General features: G+C 36.7%; 1 protein-coding gene across 1 annotated transcript in view; it reads right to left on the bottom strand.

The window, feature by feature from the left end:
• Window positions 1-2,483: 2,483 nt before the first annotated feature.
• LOC126187656 (2-amino-3-ketobutyrate coenzyme A ligase, mitochondrial) overlaps window positions 2,484-23,238 on the bottom strand; it is a 62,043-nt gene continuing 41,288 nt past the window's right edge. The window contains exons 7-9 of the mRNA XM_049928872.1: window positions 16,434-16,626; window positions 10,138-10,315; window positions 2,484-4,195 (exon numbers count right to left, since the gene is read on the bottom strand). Coding sequence (XP_049784829.1) covers window positions 4,038-4,195; window positions 10,138-10,315; window positions 16,434-16,626 — 529 coding nt within the window. The 3' untranslated portion in view covers window positions 2,484-4,037. The remainder of the gene's footprint in view (window positions 4,196-10,137; window positions 10,316-16,433; window positions 16,627-23,238) is intronic.

Genomic DNA, 23,238 nt, shown 5'->3' with positions numbered 1-23,238 from the left:
ACAAATTTTGCTCTGTAACACAGAGCTCTATCCATATTTACTATGAAATACAGAAACTTTTCTACAGAAACAGTTGGGATGTGGGTGAGTTCCCACTGCACAGTGATTCTGGAATCTCTGGAACAGTTCCGAAGCGAATGCCATGAAGTGATTCCTTCATATTCAGAATCAAATCAAAGTCACAAGGACTTAAGTCTGGGGAGTATGGTAGATGGTACAGTACTTCCCAGTCCCGTCAACCAAACAGAGCAGCAACACCTTGCACTGTATGCGCCCACGCATTGTCATGCAAAATGATGGGTGGGTTGTGCAGAAAGTGGCGCCACTTCTTTCTCAAAGCTGGTCACAGGTAATGCTCCAAAAATGAACAGTAATTCTGTGCACTGATGATCTTCCATGGAGGAATGTAATGCTTTAGGATAACACCATCACAGTTGTACACGAGAATCACCATAACTTTAACCATACTGGGGCTCTGACGCAGTGACCAATCCAACAAATGGCATCATTAAGGGTCGCTACGAAAGTCAAAAGGGTGTGTTAATATTGTTAAAATGTCTGTATTCCAATTGTATATTAAAAAGTGTTATCAAGATAGCAGTGTTTATTCATATTTTCACAGCAATGATACCCGTCTGTTTATCGTTCCATGACCTGCTGAGAATCCTGCAGCAAGAGGATTGAAGGTAACAGGAGGAATTTGCATGAGCAGAGGAGGAGTGATCCGGAACCAGTATCGTCATACTAGTCTCCATGCACAATAGTGGCAACAAGAAAATGAAGTACATAAATTTACAAATCTTAAATGCTGAATATATGTATTGAATATTGAAGGTCTGTTTATATTAGAGCCAGTTAAAGTTCACTCAGGATAGGTGTACCTTCCAATTTGTTTTTTAATCATTCTTTCAAAATTTTCCTTTTAATTAATAAGCAGAAAATTTTTATTCAGTTTCCAACATATATATTACATTTTAGTCCCCCCGCCCCTATTCAAAGTCTCCTCTTTAATGTATAGATTTCTGTAAGTACCCCTAATGGCCTATCCAGATGTATTAATTTATTTAATTCTCTTCCACAAAATTCCCTTGTTCTGTTTTTACCACTCTTATATCCTTGCCCATTCAAAAATTAATTTTGTAATCTTAACTGTTTAGCTATAACTTACTATAGATGGCAAGGCACATTTATCAGTAACATGGTGCTCAGTTAAGCACAAAATCTGAGCTTTATTTATACTGTCCTTTTCACTAATGTTAATAAGGAGTTGATCTGTTTTGTTTTCTGATGCGATGCCACCCACATGTGACGCCACTTCTGCTGCTTGGTGGCAATGTGATGTGGCTCATGTGTGACGCAATGTGAAGATGCCGCATCTGCAACTCAGTGCCGATGCGATGCCACCTGTGTGTGACACCACTTCTGCTGATTGTTGCCAATGTAATGTTGCCAACGTGCGACCCTGTCAAGCCACTGCCTATGCTGCTTGGTGATTGTCCTCATGGGCTGCTGTATTGGCAAAGTACTGTGTTGATGTTGTCTGCTGCTGCTGTTACTAACACATCTATTATGCGTATTGTCTGCACTAAGTGCTCTATTATTGCTGCTGCTGCTTTTACCACTGCCGCACTATACAGAAACTCGCGAGCCCTTATGCTAACTGCTCATTACTACAGCTGGGATACTGGGATAACCAATCTGAAATATCAACAGAATGAAAATACAGTCTAGTCCAGGATGAGCCAATCCAATTATGATGCTTTCTCCTGGTCCCCATCGTGCAGGAAATGTATGGCCATTAACTTGGAGCATGGCAGGCTAACATCAATAGGAGGTAGCCAAACACTGTCACTCATTATCCCAACAACACAACATCATAATGTTATTACCAAAGCCTTACATTAGCAGTAAGACATTAACATATAATTTAACAAAAGATGTAATGAGGTTCAATCTGTTGATCAAAATCTCGAAGGATAATGACATTGCTTGAAACAGAATGATTTTAAGTTTTTTATAAATCCTTTTAATTATTTTTTAGAGAAGCACAATGTATGCAAATGATGGTCACAAAAAATAACTCATTGAATAACTGAACAGTGTCTATTGCCAGTGCAAATATTGGTATTACTATGTGCAGATTTAGCATTATACCTAGCAACATGTGTTAAATCCCAACACACAAGTCCAGTGTACAAAAATAACATTTGCATCATACACACAACCCATAGCATTACTAGCTCCAGATGAAATATCTCACTAACACTCCACACACAAACTACAGGTGGAAGGCCACAAGCTCTGCCCTGCATGCTCATTTAATGCAAATTCTTTCATCCCAAACACCATTCATAATTTTCAGAACAATTTCATATAATTACTTATGATAAAATGTATAAAAATCTTGGAAGTCATTTTACAATCTTTTAAAAAGCTCATTTACACATTTTTTTAACAATTTTAAACAAATCAGAAACACATAAATCATCACATTTACCACTCTAGTCAAAACACGAACTTGACCTATTTCATAAATCACAAGCACAAGTCAACACATGTTGAATGTTATGGAAATATTAAGGAAAGAACCTAATGCTGATAAGATCATTTTTATCTCTGTGGAGGAGATCATAGTTGTGGCACTATTTATGTAAATAATCCACATTGTTTATAACATTTTTATAGTTGTTTAATTAGAAAAACAATGTGTTCATTACATTGCAGGCATTATTCTCTTTCCTCTGGTATATCACAAGTGTGACTTTTGAGATGGATTCAGCTGTTACAATTTACTATAACAGTGTTGGTAATAATGTCAATAACTTTTCAACTGTTAAGGCTTTAGGTACGGATTTCTGTTCTATGAGCTCATCCCACTGTCAAAGTTCCAACACTGTCATTGGTTTTTCTTTACCCTACTCATAATGAATTTTAATGTACTTACACTAAAATCATATTAGTGAAAACATTTCAAGTCACAGGTCCTGCCATATTAGATTGCTCCACAGCAATGTCACTGGTACACAACCCTCATCCTGCCTGGAAAAATCCCGATGACCACTGGGCCTCATGAATTCCTTCTCTTCAGCTTACCTGTCACACCTATCTGACAGCTGGCTGCCCCAACAAACATTCACACCAGCCCACAGCCAACCTGTCAGATACAGTCCGTCTTGTGGCAGGCAAACCAGTTGCTTGTAACGTTACATACCTACGTGCAGATTACAGCTATGCAAAATACTTTCACTGAAGCTACTATCCACACATATACAGCAGCTAGTACGGTCTCTCTTACATTCTGTATACCAATGACACCAACCACTTTCCCATTAATTTTAAGTGGCTTCATTTCCCAATCATTGTTTAGTTTGCAATAACAATAAACAAGGCTCAAGGTCAGAGAGAGAGAGTGGAAGAGGAGATGGACACAGAGAAAGAGAGGAGGAAATGGAGAGAGATAGGGGAAGGAGGCTATGGACGGAGAGAAGGGGGGCGGGAAGGGATGGTGAGTGACAGGGGGAGGAGAAAATGGACAGAGAGACGGGACAGAAGGAGATTAGGATGTATATCCAATTCCCATACATATTCAGCAGTTGTGAAGCATTTCCCATTTCACTATCCTTTTATAAATACATTACAATTTTCCCTGTCTGTATCTGTAAGTACATGGTTTAAGACTGATGTTTACCTTATTGGTGCTCTTTTAGTTGTGTTTACCATTTGTGCCATGCACAAAGTCTTCAAAATGTTTATGAACTCATTTCATCCCCAAGACGTGTTTATAATAACTTCCACAGTTTTCACTCATGGTCAAATACAATAACTGCAACAAAGTGTGCAGGTATGTATTATGTTTATTCCACTATAAAACTGCATAATCTCACAGGAACAAGCAAGGTTTGTTAAGAGTGTAAATGTTTTAAAATGATTGGCTGTCCTTTAAATGAAAACAGATCATTGTTCACAAGTGTTGCAAATTTATAAGTGAGGCATGTCTGTTATACATATTTAATATTTATCATGTTATGAGAAGTATTTTATTTTATCACATTCAGCTTCTTGCCAATGTCAACAAATGCATTCACAGCTTTATCAATTTCATCTTTTGTATGTGCTGCAGATATCTGCACCCGAATCCTGGCTTTGTCTTTTGGCACCACAGGATAACTGAAGCCAATTACATAAATGCCTCTACCTGCAAACAAGCATAGTGATTAGAAATTATAGATAAGTAATGCAGCTAAAGCTTACAAACTTAAAATAACTAAAAATTTCTACTTGCAGAAATAATTGAAGCCATGTATTGCTACCTAGCTCTGAGAACACTTGCTGACACTAAAAGAGTGTCCTATATTTGTAGCTAGTGATCCAGATCTTTCAAGCATGATGTTAATATAAGATGAAGCTGCAATAGCTTAAGACACAGTGATCTTTGTATATTAGTCTGGATCAAATTTTAAAATTTTTTGAACAAACACCAAAATTTTTTCCCTAAAAATTTAACGTGACCATTAATAATGAGCCTTGTTGCTTTTAGTGATGTAGGGCATACGCGACCAATTTTCAACTTCTAAAACTTAATACATGCCCCATACATACTAATCTACAGTTTACTTCCATGTACTGTGTTAAAATTTGCTGCTGCCAGGACTCTACAGTCTCATTATAAACAGTAAAATGAAAGCTTTCTTTTATGCTAATAATTAATCCCTGAAAATGAATTGTGTTTCTTTACATTAAGAGATACAGAAATTCATAATGTTAATGTAACAGTGCTGCTGTGCAGAGTCAAAGGTAATTTAACAGTGGTTAGTGGAATTTCTCTGAAGACCTAGCTGTCTGATCCAGAAGGTTTTGAGGCCTTTCAAATGCACTGTTTAAATCTTACTCAGAGGGTCTCCAAAACAAACAAACAAACAAACAAATAAATATATAGTACAAAACAGGTGTTCTTTGTACTGACATAAAAGTAAGGAGAGTGGGAGGTGATAATGTTAGCAATAGGACATATACTATGCTCAAATTTGATGAAAAAATTTTGATGGCATTTTTACTTCTTCCCCCATGAACCATGGACCATGGACCTTGCCAAGGTGCGGGTGACTCTCATTGCTCAATGATTCAGATAGCTGAATGACATGTGCAACCTGTATGGAAAGGCCAGACTAATCCGTGGGTACTGGAGAGGGACACCAGCCTTTTCAGTAGTTGAAGGGATAACAGTCTGGATGGTTCCCTGATTTGGACTTATAATATCAGCTAGCATGACCTTGCTGTGCTGGTACTTCAAACAGATAAAATAGTACCAATCCAGATCTCTGGGTATGGACTACTCAGGAGGATGCCGTATCAGGAGAAACAAAACTGGCATTCTCCAGGTCAGAGCATGGAATATTATGTCCATTATTTGTGTAGGTAGGTTAGAGAATTTAAAAAGTGGAAATGGAATGGCTGAAGTTAGATACAATGAGAATTACTGAAATGCATTGACTGGAAGGACAAGATTTCTAGTCGGGTGAACACTGATTTACAAATATAAAATCAGATATGAGAATTGCAGGAGTAGGTCTAATAATGAATAATGAATGCAGTTAAATTATTATGAACAGAATAGTGAATGAATTATCACAGTGAATACACAAAGCCAATGTTGACAAGCTCCACAGATACTGAATAGATTGAAATAATGTATGAAGAGATAAAAGAAGTTATTGAGAGAGTTAAGGAAGTGATGGGGGCTGGAATTAGATAGCAGAGGAAGGGAAAATAGCAGAACACCAACAAAAGTAATATTAAGATCATGGAATGTAGTTGAATTCAATCAGGCAGTGCTGCGGGACTTGGACTAGGCAATGAAACACTAAAAGTAGTAGATGAATTGTACTATTTGGGCAGCAAAATAACTGACAATGGCCAAAGTGGAGAGCATATGAAATTCAGACTGGCAATAGCAAGATAAGCATGTCTGAAAAAGAAAATTCTGTAACATTTAATATCTGTTTAGGTGTTAGGAAGTTATTTTTGACGATATTTGTCAGGAGTGTAGCCTTGTATGGAAGTGAAACATGGACAATAAGCACTTCCAACAAGAAGAGAACAGAAGCTACTGAAATGTGGTCCTATAGAAGAATGCTGAAAATTAGATGGGTAAATCGAGTAAAAATGCAGAGGTACTGAATCTAATTAAGGAAAAATGAAATTTATGGCACAGTTTGGCTAAATGACATGATTAGTTGAAAGGACACATCTTGTGTCATCATCAAGGAAATGTCAATTTGATAATGGAAGGAAGTGTGAGGCGTAAAAATTGTAGAGAGAGACCATGACTTGAATAAAGTAAGCAAGCTCAAATGGATGTACGTTGTAGTACTTATGCAGAGATGAGGCTTGCACAGGATGGACTAACATGGAGAGGTGCATCAAACCCGTCTTTGGATTGAAAACCAAAAAAAAAAAGAAGCAAAAACCTCTCAAATATTGACAGACAACTGCTACAGTTTGACAGAAGTGATAACAACTAACTTTTCTGGAAAACTGATTAAGAGCACTGAGAATTCTTTGCTTGTTCAAAAGTGATTGAAAAATTCTCGTGATTGATTTCTCCCAACACTGACATCATGTAGTAACAAAATTGTGAACGACTCAGCCTTGAAATTTTAACTGTGTGAATAGCATTAAAAGTTTTGCTTCTTATTGAAATATCTTGATTATGTTACTACTAGTTTCAATTGTAAGCCCTCTTAAATTTGCTCTAACCTGTCACGAAACTTGCAAGACCTATTGCAGCTCCTAACTGAAATCATCCTAAAACTTCCTGCCAGATTAAAATTGTGTGCCGCACCACGACTCAAACTCTCAGGACCTTTGCCTTTCATGGGCTAGTTGGTAGAGCACTTGCCTGTGGAAGGCAAAGGTCCTGAGTTTGAGTCTCAGTCTGGCACACCGTTTTAATCTACCAGGAAGTTTCATATCAGCACACTCTCTGCCGCAGAGTGAAAATTTCATTCTGGAATCATCCTAAAACCTTGAATGTTTTCATATCTTGAGCTCAAATTGTGCACAAATTAGTTTTAATTCATCAAAAGGAATATTTGTGGAAAGTTTAATTCAGATTGAAGATGATCAGGTGGGTATTACTGGTCTAGGTGGTGCAGAAAAACTATATAGCTGTTCTGAATATGTTTTAGTTCTGATGTCTTTTGGCTGTATGTCCTCTGTTTGTGGATTTTTTAAGTTAGGGAAATCACCAATTCTTGTTTTCAGTTCTGAGTCAAAGATATTGAAGAAGTATTCCACACATTTCTTGTCATCCATTCTTTGTACGTGGCAGTAAAATTAAAGTCTGCATTAACACATAGTGTTCATAATTTGTTATTTTTTAATATATTTATTTTTGATATTTTTTTGTAGGTACCATTTTTATTATTTTGGTCTAGTCTAATGTACAAGATCTTTCATTTCTTTTCATTGAAATTTCTCTAATAAACATCTATCAAGAGGCTAAGAGACACAACTACAAATAGACAAGATGGTTTTTGTGACAGAATTGTAATAATAAATTATAGTTTACAAGGAAAAGAACTTTGAACTGTAAATGTTTTGTGTAGTTTGCAAAACTACCTCCAATGTCATGACTCTTATTTTCAATGCTTCTTCATCTAGCCCATTTGCTATAAACCATTTTATTAGGTATTTAAAGCTGCTGTCATTATAGCTATGTCATCTGCAAAAGTAAGCAATCTATTTCCACACCATTCTCTGTAGTCTTGTTCCTTTTGCTACTCATGTCTTATTTTTTCCAGTACATGCTGAGCAAAAGTGCCAAGATTCTGTATCTGTGACAAACTCATCGTTTAATTTCAAAGGGATTAGAAAAAACTTTAATCTTGGACTTGATGTTAGTCAAGATTACCCTTATATATTGTCATAGTTACTTGTCTCCCATTTTCTTCCATTATGTTGAATGTAGTAAGTCATATCCAATGGAGTCATATGCCCTTTTAAAATTTTCAAATACAGATACATACTGAAACTTGCTGGCAGATTAAAACTGTGTGCCAGACTGGTACTCGAATCTGGGACCTTTGCCTATTGCTGCCAAGTGTTCTACTGTCTGAGCTATCCAAGCATAGCTCACAAGCCGCTCTCACAGTCCTAATTCCTTCAATATGCATCTCCTACTTTCGAAAAGAGTTTGGAGGAGGTCTTCTATCAAGTTCTGGAGGTGGGAAATCAGGTACTGGTGGAAGTAGGGCTTTGATGGATGATTGTGAGTTGTACTTGGATAGCTCAGTCAGAAGAGCCCTTGTTTGTGAAAGGCAGAGGTCTCAGGTTCCAGTCTCTGTCCAGAACACACTTTTAATCTGCCAGTAAATTTCAAATCAGTGTACAATCCACTGCAGAATTAAAAATCAATATAAATACATATTGTCTTCCCTCAGTGTAAATAATGTTGTTTCCTCATTCATGTGTTCATTGTTGATCGACCTGCTCAAAATTTTTCTTTAATTTTTCCCTGTTTATGTCTGTCTTCTTTTCATAGTCATTTTAAAGTGAACAGTTACAGAATTATGTATGTTGCTGAGAATAAAGAGATACCACAATGATTATTCACCTCTGTAGTAATTCCATTTCTATACAGAAGGTAAATGAAGGTTAATTTCCAGTCATCTTCTACGTCTTCTTCCTCTCTATCGCTTCTCAGAAGAAATAGTGGACAAAACCCATACACAAAAAAATAAGAAACTGATACTTTGAAGTGCCATTTGGCAAAAGCTATTTATCAAACACAACTGAAAGAATCTAGATGAATGGACGACATAAATAGTTAACACTTTATTCCATTTTATAGTATTAGTTTTATGTGTATCTGATGAAAAATAAAGATCAAAATTTGCCATTCTTGTAAATTTTAATGACTAGAGCACTGTGAGTATTTATGTCACAGTCTTATGGTCACGTTTAAACTTTGGCGATTTACAAAGATACTTTATCACCTGTTATCCCACACATTTAGCAATTGCCAGTTAGCTAAGTGCTATGCAACATGTGAAAGTACAGAACTGACTGCAGTTTCACTGCTTTATTACTTTGTGCATTTTCCTTTTTGCATACATTCAACAATGTTTAGGAGTTATTCCTATTTTCATCATATAAAAAAATGTCCTTTATTATAATTTGCAAAGCCTTCCACTTAAAATGTACTTTCCTGGCTTATGTTAAGGAAATCTCTTTTTATCTCTCTCTCTGTATAGAGAAAGAGAGGAGAGAGAGAGAGAGAGAGAGAGAGAGAGAGAGAGAGAGAGAGAAATTTCCTTAAAATAGAAAGAAAAATAGAGAGAGAGAGAGAGAGAGAGAGAGAGAGAGCGAGAGAGAGAGAGAGAGAGAGAGAGAGAGAGAGAGGAAGGGTCAGGGTGTGTGTGGGGGGGGGGGGAGGGGGCGGGCGGAGGGGGGAGTAAAGATTAAGGAATAACTAGGATGAACAGACATAGGCAGAGGGTATATGCTGCTAACAAACATCCTGTTATTGAGCATGGTCTACAACACATCAGTGATGACCTCAGTGCTTGCCTCACCACATGTGCCATCTGTATTCTTCCCCCAGATGACAGTTTCTCAGAACTCCACAAGTGGGAACAGGTGTTTCAACATGTCCTTGTTTCTCACTACCCCCTGGCCTTAATACATGTTAATTACGTTCTTTAAATTCTTTGGTCCGATCATTTATTCTCAGTAACTATTTCTTTTTTCATTCCCTTTTGGTTTTCTATGACTTTTATCTTCTAACATGTCTATTTTCCCCCTCCCCCATTTCTACTCCCTATAATGCACTTAGCTTTCCACACTTGTTAGCTATTGCACAATGTTTTTCAGTAAATCTCTGTCTTGCTTATGACTTTACCTTCTACCTTTAAGCTCTCAAGCATAAAAGAAATCAAATCTTTCAGCAATAAAATTGGAGACGGATTTGAAAGATGATTATTCTCAAGTCCTCAGATAGTCAAATTGAACAGGTAAAAATACAATTTATATATGCTCCACTTTTAGATGTACTGCTTATTTTTAAAAATGTTTTACTTCCAATGTGAATTTGTGGAAAAATGCATATATTCTGTTATTAATAATAAAAATACGTACTCAACATCTGTTCTGCAAATATAGTTGCAAGTTTAGCGTCACCTAACATGACAGGGCAGATAGGATGATTCTCCCCAGCAATTGTGAATCCTGCTTTAGTCATTGCAGAACGGAATCTCTCTGTATTCTTCTGAATACGTTCAGTGAATGAGCTGTCATTGATAAGCAAATCCAGTGCCTGAAACATAAAATGCCCTTGATTATTTCTGTTGTCATTCAAAGCTTAATATCATTATGAAATAAAGGTTTTGCTCAGTTTCATATATAACAAATTGCCACAGACTCCTTGACATTTGAGTAACGTAGTGATGGTTTGCTGTGTTACAATTATTATTGATAACTAATGAACTTAACTTTTAGCTACATTGTAGTGTTCTATGAGCTGTGAGATAATTCAACACACAATAAATTATAAGAATATTGCTATTAATTGTTGTCAGAAGGAAATTAATACAAACACAATAAAAAATTTAGGAAGAAGAGAAGCTGAAATAACAATAATGGAAATTCCTAGATGGAGCAGTATGTAAAATAAGAAAAAGGTAACCACTCACTTGTGGAAATAGAAGTATGCATTTGGGTGTCTGTATGGTTGTGTATGCAAATGTACACTTTTCCTAGAAAAAAAGCTAGTTCTTGAAAGTTAGTGTGAACACTGTTTTCTGTTATGTGTTTCTGTGTTCCATGCATCAATCTGCTCTAGGTCAGTGGTTGCCATTCCTTTATTTTCTGAACTGAAATCTGAAATAATTTCACTGAGTAGTTACTTTTGTGTAGCCAGAAAAAACTGTTCAACTTGTATTACATAAGAGCATTCTGATGATTTGTGTTATTTTCAGTAACAAAGTGTTGTTGAAATGGTTTATTTGTTTTTAGCTCTTAAGAAAATACATGCATCGACATGCAGGAAACACACAACCATGCAGTACTTTGTGGAGATCCGTGGATTACACAGGCCAATGATGGAAAAACTTTTTTGCTGAAAATACCTTATTCTTATGTTTTTTAGGGTGGAATATCCAAATATGATACTTAATAAACTGTATCACCCACCAGTTCTTCATATTTTACAGTTAAATTTATTAAATTAAGCGATTTTTAAAGAATTTCACAGCTTTTATATAGTTAAAATAATTTAAAAATGAGGTGTAATGAATGTTGATGACGTTGGTAGCACTGCTGAAAAACATTTGCTGGCAAAAACATGTCGATTCTATTTTTTTGTTAACAGATAGTGTTTTGTTTACTGTTACCCTAACCTCACTTTCCCATTTCCTGTACATGTGCTCAGCACAATGTCTAATCGTGGTTGTAAAAACTCTGCTGACAGTTTTTGTTATATTTGTGGTGAATTTGTGATTAAAAAAACACCAAAGAAACATCAAAGACTTTGTGAAAAAGGTTTGTGTGTCATACTTTAGATCTAAACTTGGTGATCAAGAAAAATCTTGGGCACCGCATAAGGTATGTTATGTGTATGACCTGAGGAAATGGTCCAAAAAGGAGAAAAAAAGCCTTTAGATTTGCTTTTCCTAAGATATGGAGGGAGCCAAGAAATCATTCTGATGATTGCTACTTTTGCGGTGTTGATATTACTGGTCATAATTTGAAATACAAGAAGGTAATAAGCTATCCTAACCTTTCATCCACCATCCGACCAGTAGAACATGATGTAGATTTTCCAGTTCCTGAACCACCAGATGATTTAAATTGTATTCCAACAGAAGTATTTTCTGATGTACAATGTGATTTAGATGAACCAGATGATGATGCATTCCATTGTAATACAGAAAGTTTAGTGCCCAAATTGCTTACTCAGACCGAGCTTAATGATTTGGTTAGGGATCTGGGCTTAACGATAGAAAAAGCTGAATTGCTTGGCTCTAGATTAAAAGAAAAGAACTTATTGGCAGTTGGAAGCAGCATATACATGTATAGAAAGAGAGAGCAGCAATTTTCAAAGTTTTTCCAAAAAGAAGGTGATTTAGTGTACTGCTCAGACATTCCCGGTGTGATGAATGAGTTTGGTATTGAATACAAAAAGGAAGACTGGATAGTTTAAAGGCTATTTTATTACACAATGGTAACATGTATGCCTCTATACCTGTTGGACATTCTGTACATATGAAAGAAAGCTATGAAAACCTATAAATAGTGCTAAATAAAATAGGCTATTCTGCTCATAGTTGGATGATGTGTGGTGATCCAAAAGTAACATGCACACTCCTTGGCCAGCAAGGTGGCTTCAGGAAATTTCCATGTTTCTTTTGTGTGAATGGGACAGTAGGGCTAGGGATCAACACTGGTGCAGAAAGAACTGGCCTGTGAGGTAGTCTTTAAAACCTGGTGAGAAGAACATCCTACGCAAAAACCTTGTAGATCCTAAAACGTACTCCTACCACCTCTACAAATAAAGTTAGACCTAATGAAACAGTTTGTAAAGGCTTTGCCTAAAGATGGACCATGTTTTAAGTATGGACAAGTTTCCACACCTTTCAGAAGATAAACTAAAAGAAGTCATCTTTGTCAGACCTGACATTAGAAAATTGATATAAACTCTGACTTCACAATGACCTTAAGTGAGAAAGAAGCATGGGTATCATTCAAGCAACTCATTACAAAGTTCTTAGGACATGAAAAAGACCCAGAATATGTTTCTATTATAGCTACAATGTTAAAGAAGTTAAAAACTTTAGGTTGTTTAATGAGCCTGAAAGTTTACTTTTTAAGCAGCCACCTTGATTACTTCCCAGACAATATGGGAGATTTTAGTCAGGAGCAAGGAGAGCGTTTTCACTACGACATTAAATTGATGGATAAACGCTACCAAGGCTGCTGGAATACCAACATGATGGGAGACTACTGTTGGTCACTTCACCGAGAAGTTCAGCAAGTGACTCATCAAAGAAAAAGAAGCTTCAAAGAAAAAAACAAAAAGAAAATACCAACCAATTCCAGCTGACAAGTGAAACCTCTATTAACACATATCATTGTTTTAAGTAGCTTACTGTAAATATAATCTATGCTTCTGTTGTAACAAAGCATTTCATTAATTTCCCCACTTACCGTATAGCATAGGATTTTTATACTATACGATAAAAAGCATATTGCTTCAAAACTATGGGTGATACAAAGAAACTAAGGCTAGATTTGGATTCAGCTTATAAAAATCTATAAAGATCAGCTATCAAAGTAAAAAAAGATTTTCAAAAAAAGTTTTTCGTTGGCCTTTGTTACAAAAGCTCATTGAGAACATTGAATCACATAATTCAAAAAGCACTATTTCACTAAATTGCTCTCAAATTATGAATGTATTATTCATTCCTTATGAGTGTTGTACATAATGTTTTCTTCTTCATAATCTGAAATTTATGGAATATATGAATGCAGCAGCTAAAATCAGGAACGAAAGGGGAAATTAAAACTGACAATAGATATGTTACAAAGAAGAATTGGGTGAAAGCTGAAGCAGTGAATTAAAATTTGTGCAGCAGCTGGGACTTGACCCAGATCTCTTGCTTACTAGGTAGATATGCTGACAACTGCACCACTGTAGCATTGTGGCTACCACACCTGTACAGACTACCCTAGTTCAACGCCCTCCCAAACACAAACTCCAATTCACACCTTGAGCCCATTTTCCCCTTCTTTAAATCACTAGTATTTCTGAGGCTCTCTGACACTGGAATAGCACCCCAGCTTTATATGTAATGGTGAAATATTGCCTCTACATCAGGCAAACACTGAAACACCACAGAAACTGGTATAGCCTTGCATATTCAAATACAGAGATATGTAAACAGGCAGAATACAGGTGCTGGCGCAGCTGTTAGATCAGTTACTGCAGCTACAATGGCAGGTTATCAAGATTTAAGTGAGTTTTAACGTGGTGTTATAGCTTCATGCCTTGCCTGGGCCCGTCAACACTGACATTGGACTGTTGATGACTGAAAACATATTGCCTGGTCGGTTGAGTCTCGTTTCAAATTGTATCAAGCAGATGGACATGTATGGGTATGGAGCAAACCCATGAATCCATGGAACCTGCATGCCAGCAGGGGAATGTTAAAGCTTATGAAGGCTCCATGGTGTGGAGCATATGCAGTTGGAGTGATATGGGACCCCTGATATGTTTAGATATGACTGATAGGTGACATGTACATATGCATCCTGTCTGATCACCTGCATCCTTTCATGTCCATTGTGCATTCCGATGGACTTGGGCAATTACAAAAGGACAATGCGACATCTCACATATCAGAATTGTTACAGAGTGACTCCACAAGCACTCTTCTGAATTTAACCACTTCTGCTGACCACCAAGCTCCCCGGACGTGAACAATATTGAGCATATTCGGGAAGCCGTGCAATGCACCGTTCAGAATAAATCTTCACCTCCTCATACTCTTATGGATTTATGGACAGCCCTGCAGGATTCATGGTGTCAATTCCCTCCAACACTACTTCAGACATTAATTGAGTCCACGCCATTGCCATCATATTGCAACACTTCTGCATGCTCACGGGGACCCTACACAATATTAGACAGGTGTACGAGTTTCTTCAGCTCTTCAATATAGATGATCTATTGATCTGATAGAATTACATTTTCCTGGAGACATATGAGTCTCATCAACTTCATCTTCAATAAGGATAGAAGCTGGAAAATTGAGGAGGATTGATTGAGGCAAGATTAGAAAATACTCAGTAACTAATTACTACCCACAGAATTTCAATATTTGTTGTTATTACAAATGTTTCAGTTATAAGTAGAAATACTCCAGCCATTATTTATATTTGCAGAATTATGGCAGAATAGGAACATGAAACACAGTACATTTCATAAACCATTTTCTGATTTACAAGTATCTTAGCAAATCCTCTAAAAGCATTATATTGGCACAGTCGCCTTGAGGCAAATGAAATCAGTTATGTATTCAAACGAATTTGATGAATTAAGTATCCACGTAAAAGTTCTTTTCTTAAGTTCACCAGTTACCCTTTCATTTCCTTTACAACATTCTACCACTTTGTTATTATTCTTTTACTTCTTAAATGCCGATGGGCACTAAGTCTCTGCACAAGGCAATATACTTACTGAACTTGAGAGTCTGATGAAATTATATTTCTTGGTCAGAGCTTTTCCCTTTGGGATTTGTGTAGCCTGATGGGAAATAGCTCTCTCTAATAACAGTATCACATTTATGAAATGCTTTGCCAATAGCAAGATACATTATGTAAATTGGATATCTTTTTGCATATGGACTAAAAACACTTTTTCAAATGAGTCCTCTACTGGAATGAGATTTTCACTCTGCAGCGGAGTATGCGCTGATATGAAACTTCCTGGCAGATTAAAACTGTGTGCCCGACCAAGACTCGAACTCGGGACCCGAGTTCGAGTCTCGGTCAGGCACACAGTTTTAATCTGCCAGGAGTCCTCTACTGTTTTTACAATTTCATATATATTTTTGTATACTCTTGGTTTTCTGTTACTGTTAATAATACACCTTTGGACAGATGCTCTCTGTGAGCTTGTTGAGAGAATGGTGTTTCTCTCATACAGAATAGCAATGATGTTAGGAGTGTTTTTATTTGCTGTATTGGAAAATATTGCATTCCTACAAGCAACTATGGAATGAAAAGTTGACTTAGATAAAATCCTACAGAACTGAACAACCCTTCCTCAGTAGAAACTGCTCACCAACTACACATAAATTGGTGCCCGCCAAAAGCAGATAGGACAGCAAACAGATAAAAAAATAACAAGTAAATTAATGCAAGCAACAGTTTCTAAACAATAGATGACAATTGGCAGGTGATAATGATCAGTGTAGTACTCAGGGCTGGCTTTTTGTGCACCACCTTGTACAATGGAAGGACAGATGGTGACTCACACATTACCCCAACATATTACGATCCACTCCATAGGCTCATAGCATACTTTGAGATTGAGGGTTTCTATTTTCTGTTGTTACAACACAATGCCCAACTGTGGTCAATGAATTATGCACAGAGCTGACAATCACAAGGGACTCAGCTTAAGAGCCCCAGGTTCACTAATCCCTTAGCCGACTAAAGCGGGATAAGTTTCCTGAAAAGCTCACAATGTAGCAAAGATTTGGAGACACACATAGCTTATTGAATGATACAGTTGTGTGCAATCCATAATGACCTCCCCCTCCCCCACCTATTTGATATTGTCATAGTCGTGTATGTTATTACCTGGTATGTCTATCACATTAACAAGAATCAGTCCTGTAGTCATCTAATGTGTATACAGAAAAATTAATTACCTTAATTGCAGCACCAACAACAGCTGGTGGCATTGAGTTGGAAAAAAGGTACGGCCGGCTACGCTGTCTTAGGATATCAATCAACTCCTTAGGACCTGTTGTGTATCCTCCTGCAGCTCCACCGACTGCCTTTCCCAGTGTAGATGTGATAATGTCTATTGCTCCCATCATGCCGTAGAATTCCTCAGTTCCCCTGAAAGGAAAACTTTTTATTTAATTTCAGATAAAATTGAAAATATGATTGATAATTATGACATTATATGAGGATTAATGTAATGTTACTTGAAGAAGAGTTTTTACTGTTCACGTTAAATAGTGTTTCAGATTTGCTGTTGTAAAATAAACCATACTAACCATACATTTTTGCAAACACGAGGTGTTTGCTTCTTTATTTCCTTTCTCTCTGTTAAATAAGCATATTAAAAAACGAAAGGCCAAAAAATTTTAAACAGGCAACAATAATGAGGCAAGCCACCCAGTAACCAATATTGAAACAAAAAGAACACTACAGATAAAGTTAAAATAAAATAATTGTTATGCACTCACATTCCCTCTTTCTGCAACTTTTCAGCCAAGATGTGACTTCTCTTATTTGAGGGAAATTTTCCAGGTATCTACATTTGATCAGACATTTAGATCAACCAGCAGATCAAACTAAGGTCTTCAGTACTAACACTATTTTGCAGCCCCAATAAAAGCTCAAAAAGGCCTACAGTTGCAAAAAATTATGAGAAAAATACCGCACTAAAATATTCCAGTTCATACCATTGTCCCAACTGACAATTGCAAAATTTAGGATGTAATTACTGTGATTACATTTGAGTACCTTTTTTCCCTTTGAAAAGTCAGAAATGAACACTAAATTCGTTTTATAAGAATCCTTTCACTCATTTCCCTCTAAAACAAACCAGCAATTTGGTGTATCCATAGAGAATTAGTCACACACGTATGAAATACTCTCTCCAGCAACTTCTCAATTTTTAATTCTACCAAACCTGAGCTCCACATTCACACTGGGACTTGAAACACAGCAGAGTGTAATAAAACCATTTGTTGTAATTCTACTCCTCCGATAACTATTTTTTTCTTTTCTATTCTATACTGGTATTATTCTTGAACAGCTACAGGAAGAACTCTTTCCTCTAATATAGGTTGTATATGAAAATGAGGAGCTCCCTACAGACTTTAAAAGATTTGTAACAGTACCAATACTAGAGAAAGCATCTGCCAACAGATGTGAATGATATAGGACTCTCAGTTTGGTAACACATGCCTCCAAGATCTTGGCCTTTATCATTCTAAAGAGGACTGAAGGTGGGATGGAAGTGATAATCATGGGCAATGAATTTGGATCTAAGCAATCTGTTGGCACATGAGAGCCAGTACTCAGTTAATGACTGATACTTGAGAAAAGACAAAAGAAGGCCCAGGACATACACATTAACTTAGTTGATTTCTAAAAGCATTTGAAAGGGCAGACTGATGACAGCTTTCTGATATGCTGAGAACAGTGGCATAAAGTATAAAGACACACGACTAATGAAGAGACTGTTTAGAGAAGAGGTGCCTCTAGTAAGATGTGGAGAACATAAAGAAGAAGCTACTATTGAGCAGGTCGTAAGACAGAGCTTCACTCTCTCTCCTGTCTTGTTCATTCATTCAGAGGGCAATAGATGAAATCAGAGAGAGCTAGGAGACATAGGAGGAACTAAAATCCATGGTAAGAAAATAGACTTGCTGAGATTTGCTGATGATATCGCAGTGTTAAGTGAAGATACAGAAGAATTAGAAGAGATGGTGGCCAACGACCTTCAGATCTTCCTATAACAAGAAAATCAATAAATTTATAACAAAAATCTTAGTGTGTAGTAAACAAAAACTGAGGCAACTGTGGTGCACCATGGGCCATAAATGACAAGGATGAACTATGGCTGCAGGAATGTGCATGGTGTAACGGAACATATTAAAGGCTTACTGTACCGAAGTATGCGATACCCTCCAAATTCAACCAGTTTAACGAGTATTTATGATTATAGAAAAGTTATTGTGTATGTTAACAAAGATTGCATAACATGTCTCCATAAACAGTCAACCCATTAAATTATACTGAATAACTGACCCACACAAAAGTTTATATCACTTGATCACTGATACAGCAAATGTCATCATGTAAAAACACTAAGTTCATCTTAAATAATTAATATGAAGTACGAAAAATAGTGGAAAACTTAGGTATTTTTGATCTCGTTAAATAAAAATCACCCAGTGAAACCTATTTGTTCACTAGGAGCGGTTTCACTCAGTATTCACGTAATCAATCCTATTTTAGATGAAAACCAATGTAATTCTTAATAATTCATGTTATTTACTTATTTATGCAAATTAGAGAAATCAATTGACAAACTTCTAAAAAACGGCCTTTTTGTAACAAAGAATTATTCTGTCAAGTCAACAAATCTGTCTGTCATTTTAATAACATGTTAAATTATGTCACTCGATGCAAATTAATAACTTTTCTGCACAAATTATGATAACAGATGCACATGTGACTTATAAACTATATCTCTTTTTAGTAGTTCTTTGACAATGTTATAAATACAAGTAGCAAGAAGGGTCGGGAGGCAGTCGGAATGTCACTTTGGTAAAGTGTGTTTGTGTGTTATTGTTTGAGGTGGATAAACAATGCAAAGAACCTGTAAAGGAAGTACTACTTTGTGTTGTGTCATGGTCTGTGGTGGACAGTGGAATTAAGATGGCCAACGGAGTAATAAATATTTGAAGTTTACATATTTGTTGGTTTTGCTCATTCTTTATCATCAAAAGCACATAAAAAACACAGGACCTCATGTTTTTAACCCTAGACAACCAGATTTAGAGCCAGCATCAGCATCGAGACACAGCAGCGATTCAGCAAGTAGCAGCGATTACCACAACACAATGCATTTTAATGGCGCCAACCTAACATCAAGTGCTAACAAGCTCCGTAAATGGGAGTGAAATAGTGCGATTATAGCAATTAGCAATATCTACGACTAGGCGACCATTACAATGGGCAAATAGATGTGCAACTGCTGAGCAACTGACTGCCTAGATGAACCAAGCAGCTACCAACAGTGTCTCCTCAATAACCATTCAGTGAGCATTGCTGCATGTGGCCCTTCACAGCATATGCCTGGTTTATGCCCTTTTAGTGGCTACTGTTCATTGGGAATGAAGGCTGAAATTTGCATATCGTAACCAGATATTCAAAGAGTGGTGACAGGCAGCCTTTTCCGATGAAGCATGTTATGCTCCACTGGACGCATGGGTGTTGGCTTGAATGACACAGAGGAAGGAGTTTTATTGTCTGGAAATTTGCTTTCATGGGACTGATGGGTGATCTCATCATTCTGGAAAGCACAGTGGATCAATACATCTATCTTGGGGACCATTTCCACCCCTCCATGCAGTTTTTTCTCCTTGGCACAGTTGCAACTACTAGCAGGACAGTGTAATACATCACACAGCCTGCAGTGTATGTGCATGGTTTGAAGAGTACTAGGAGTCGTTTACTGTACTCCCCTAGCCACCACACTCCCCAGATTTAGACCCAAACAAGAATCTGTGAGAACACTTCAATCAGGCTGTTCCCACCATGGATGCTCATCTGAGAAATGTAATACAACTTTTCATGGCACTCCACATTCCTGTCAATACCTTCCAGAACCTTACTGACTCTCTTGCAGCATGCCTCATGCTGCCAAAGATGGTTAACCAGGCTTTAGACAGTCAGTCACATTAATGTGACTGGGCAATATATGTCAGATGGATGGTTGAAGAAGGATATTATTAGCCAAATCCACCAGGAAATATCTGCTTTTAACAAGAGAAGAAACCTTTATATGTCCAGCTGCATAGACAAACATCTCAGGATAAACCTCATAAAGATGTTCATTTGGAGTGTGTTGGTGCATTAAAGAGGAACATGGATGCTTGGAGAAGCAGAGAAATTCAAAATAATAGCTTCCAAGATGTGCTGCTGCCACAGAATACTAGGGTAGACAAGATATCAAATGAAGAGGTGCTCCACAGAGTGGACAAAGAGATCACATGTCTCTTGAAGCTCATCCAATACAGAGGGAACACAAGGGTCGGCAATCTGCTGAGGTATGATGGTGTCATTAAAAGTATTACTGAAGGGCAGAACACAAGAAAGAGGAATAATTCAATGATATCATGGAGATACCAGCTACATCACCTATACCACACACATGAGGCACACAGAAGACAGAAAAGCATGGTGAGCTGTGGCTAACCAACCTGATGGATGAAGACCTAAGAAGAGTCTAGCTGATATTTCAGTAAAGTTCATTATTCATGAGTTTATTTGAGTTCTGCTAATGCCACTAGAATAATTAGTTTTTCAGTAAAAATATTCTTTTAAAAGAAATCTTTAACTTAACATGTTCAGAAATCAGTGCTCAGAAAAATATTATGAGCTAATAATTATTTGTTTTCAAAATGACATAGCTTATTTGAAAGCCCTGATTTCACTCTTTCATTAAACATTCTTCTTTATATGAAAAGTCATTTGTTAAAAAGTTATTCATAATTAAGTTTCCAACATGCACACAATATTTTTGTTAATTGGACCTCTAGGCATGTTTAATTCTGAGAACTGATGTTATAATTTTGTTTCCCTCATTTTTCTGAACTATAAAATACCTTTGGTTATGAAAATAATGTGTTAATTTAAAAAATTAAGCAAATTGAGAGAATTACAAACCTGTGTGTGTCCTCCTCATCTGAAGGATTTTTTAACCACAGGCACGAGAAAGAAGAAACCACCAAAATAGGTAATAATCCAAACAACTTCTCCATTTTTCATCAAAACATAAGGGGAATAAGAAGCAAACTAGATCAATTAGAAGTTAACATAAATAACAAAAACTTTATGAACAATGCTCAGATCTTATGTTTCTCAGAACACCATATTACAGAAGGAATTGAAATGTTACATATAGACAGTTATAGCCTTGCCACCTACTACTGTAGAGATAGCATGAGAAAAGGTGGAGTAGTAATTTTCATTAAGAATAATTTAACTTTTAGATCTGTAGATGTAAGGAAATATTGCAGTGACCAACAGTTTGAAGTGTGTGCAATAGAAGTGTCATTAAACAGTTCCAAATTAATGGTAGTTACAGTGTACAGGGCACCAGGAACCAATTTCACAGTCTTTATGGTTCAGTTAGAATTGTTACTATCAACCTTATTTTCTAAAAATAATGACATTATCTTACTTGGGGACTTCAATGTCAACTTCGCAATGGAATGCAACAACAAAGTAGAGCTCCAGAATTTGCTGAGTTCCTACAATCTTACATCAGTGGTTGACTTTCCTACTAGGATCACACCTGACTGTCAATCTCTGATAGACAATATATTTTTAGATGTAAATTTATACCAGAACTTCACTGTCACTGCAATAGTAAATGGCATATCAGACCATGATGGACAGCTCCTCACTCTACATGACTACAGACCTGTCAAGAAAGCAGTCCCATCCTGGAAGGCAATCAGACTTATGAACAAAGAGACCCTGGAATTTTTTAACCATAAGCTGCAGCATGAAGATTGGAATTCAGTTCGCAGAGTAGATGATGTTGATACAAAGTTCAACATATTCATAAATGAATTCCTATCCCACTTTGAAGAAGCTTTTCCTAAAAAGTTTGTTAGGAACAATATTTCCTCGTCCTTAAAGAAGCCATGGATCACAAAGGGTATTCGAGTGTCATGTAAATATAAGAGAGAACTTTATGTTGCAACCAGAGGGTCAAGGGACAGAGAATTAATCAGCCATTATAACATGTATTGTAAAATCCTAAAGAAAGTTATTCAGACATCAAAAGCACTGTATTATGTAAAAGAAATTGATAACTCCAATAATAAAATGAAGACTGTCTGGCAAATAGTTAACAAGGAGACAGGGAACAATAAAAAAAAGAGCTGTAGAAAACTTCATAATCAAACATGAAGGGAATCTTGTGCAAAATCCTGAGATCATAGCTGAAATCTTTAATAAACACTTCCTGTCAGTGTCTGAGCAAATAGGCTGCAAGGGTTCTGTGAATGATGCCCTGACCTTTTTGCGAAATGCTTTCCCTAACAAAATCATCCAAATGCATATTAGACCCGTTACAGTATCAAAAATTGAAAGAACAATTGCCTCCATGAAAACCAAGAACTCCTGTGGAGTAGACAATATTTCTAGCAAATTGTTAAAGCAGTGTTGTACTTCTGTAAGCAATATACTGTGTCATATTTTCAATGCCTCTTTGCAGCAAGGAATTGTTCCTGATAGACTAAAGTATGCTATCGTGAAGCCTCTCTTTAAGAAAGGGGAGAAAACTGATGTTAAAAATTTCAGACCAATATCTCTCCTGACTGTGTTTTCAAAGGTACTAGAAAAGCTCATGTATTCTAGAATTTTAGAACACCTACATAAATTCAATATTCTCAGCAAACATCAGTTTGGTTTCCGGAAAGGTCTGTCAACTGAACAAGCAATATATGCTTTTATAGATAAGGTTTTGGAATCTCTAAATGAGAAAATGGTGACAACAGGGTTATTTTGTGATTTATGTAAAGCCTTTGACACTGTGAACCACCAAATACTGTTACTGAAGGCAGACCATCTAGGAATAAGTGGTGTAGCAAATAACTGGCTTCAGTCATACCTGACAGAGAGGAAACAGAAAGTAGTCTTAGATAAGTCAGACAATTTGTGTGGTGGAATGATTTCATCGGAATGGAGAGACAT

Source organism: Schistocerca cancellata, chromosome 5, assembly GCF_023864275.1.
Source record: "Schistocerca cancellata isolate TAMUIC-IGC-003103 chromosome 5, iqSchCanc2.1, whole genome shotgun sequence".
In the NCBI taxonomy this organism is placed as follows: Eukaryota; Metazoa; Arthropoda; class Insecta; order Orthoptera; family Acrididae; genus Schistocerca; species Schistocerca cancellata.
The sequence above is the reverse complement of the archived record's forward strand: the minus strand, read 5'-3'. Positions and strand labels throughout refer to the sequence as shown.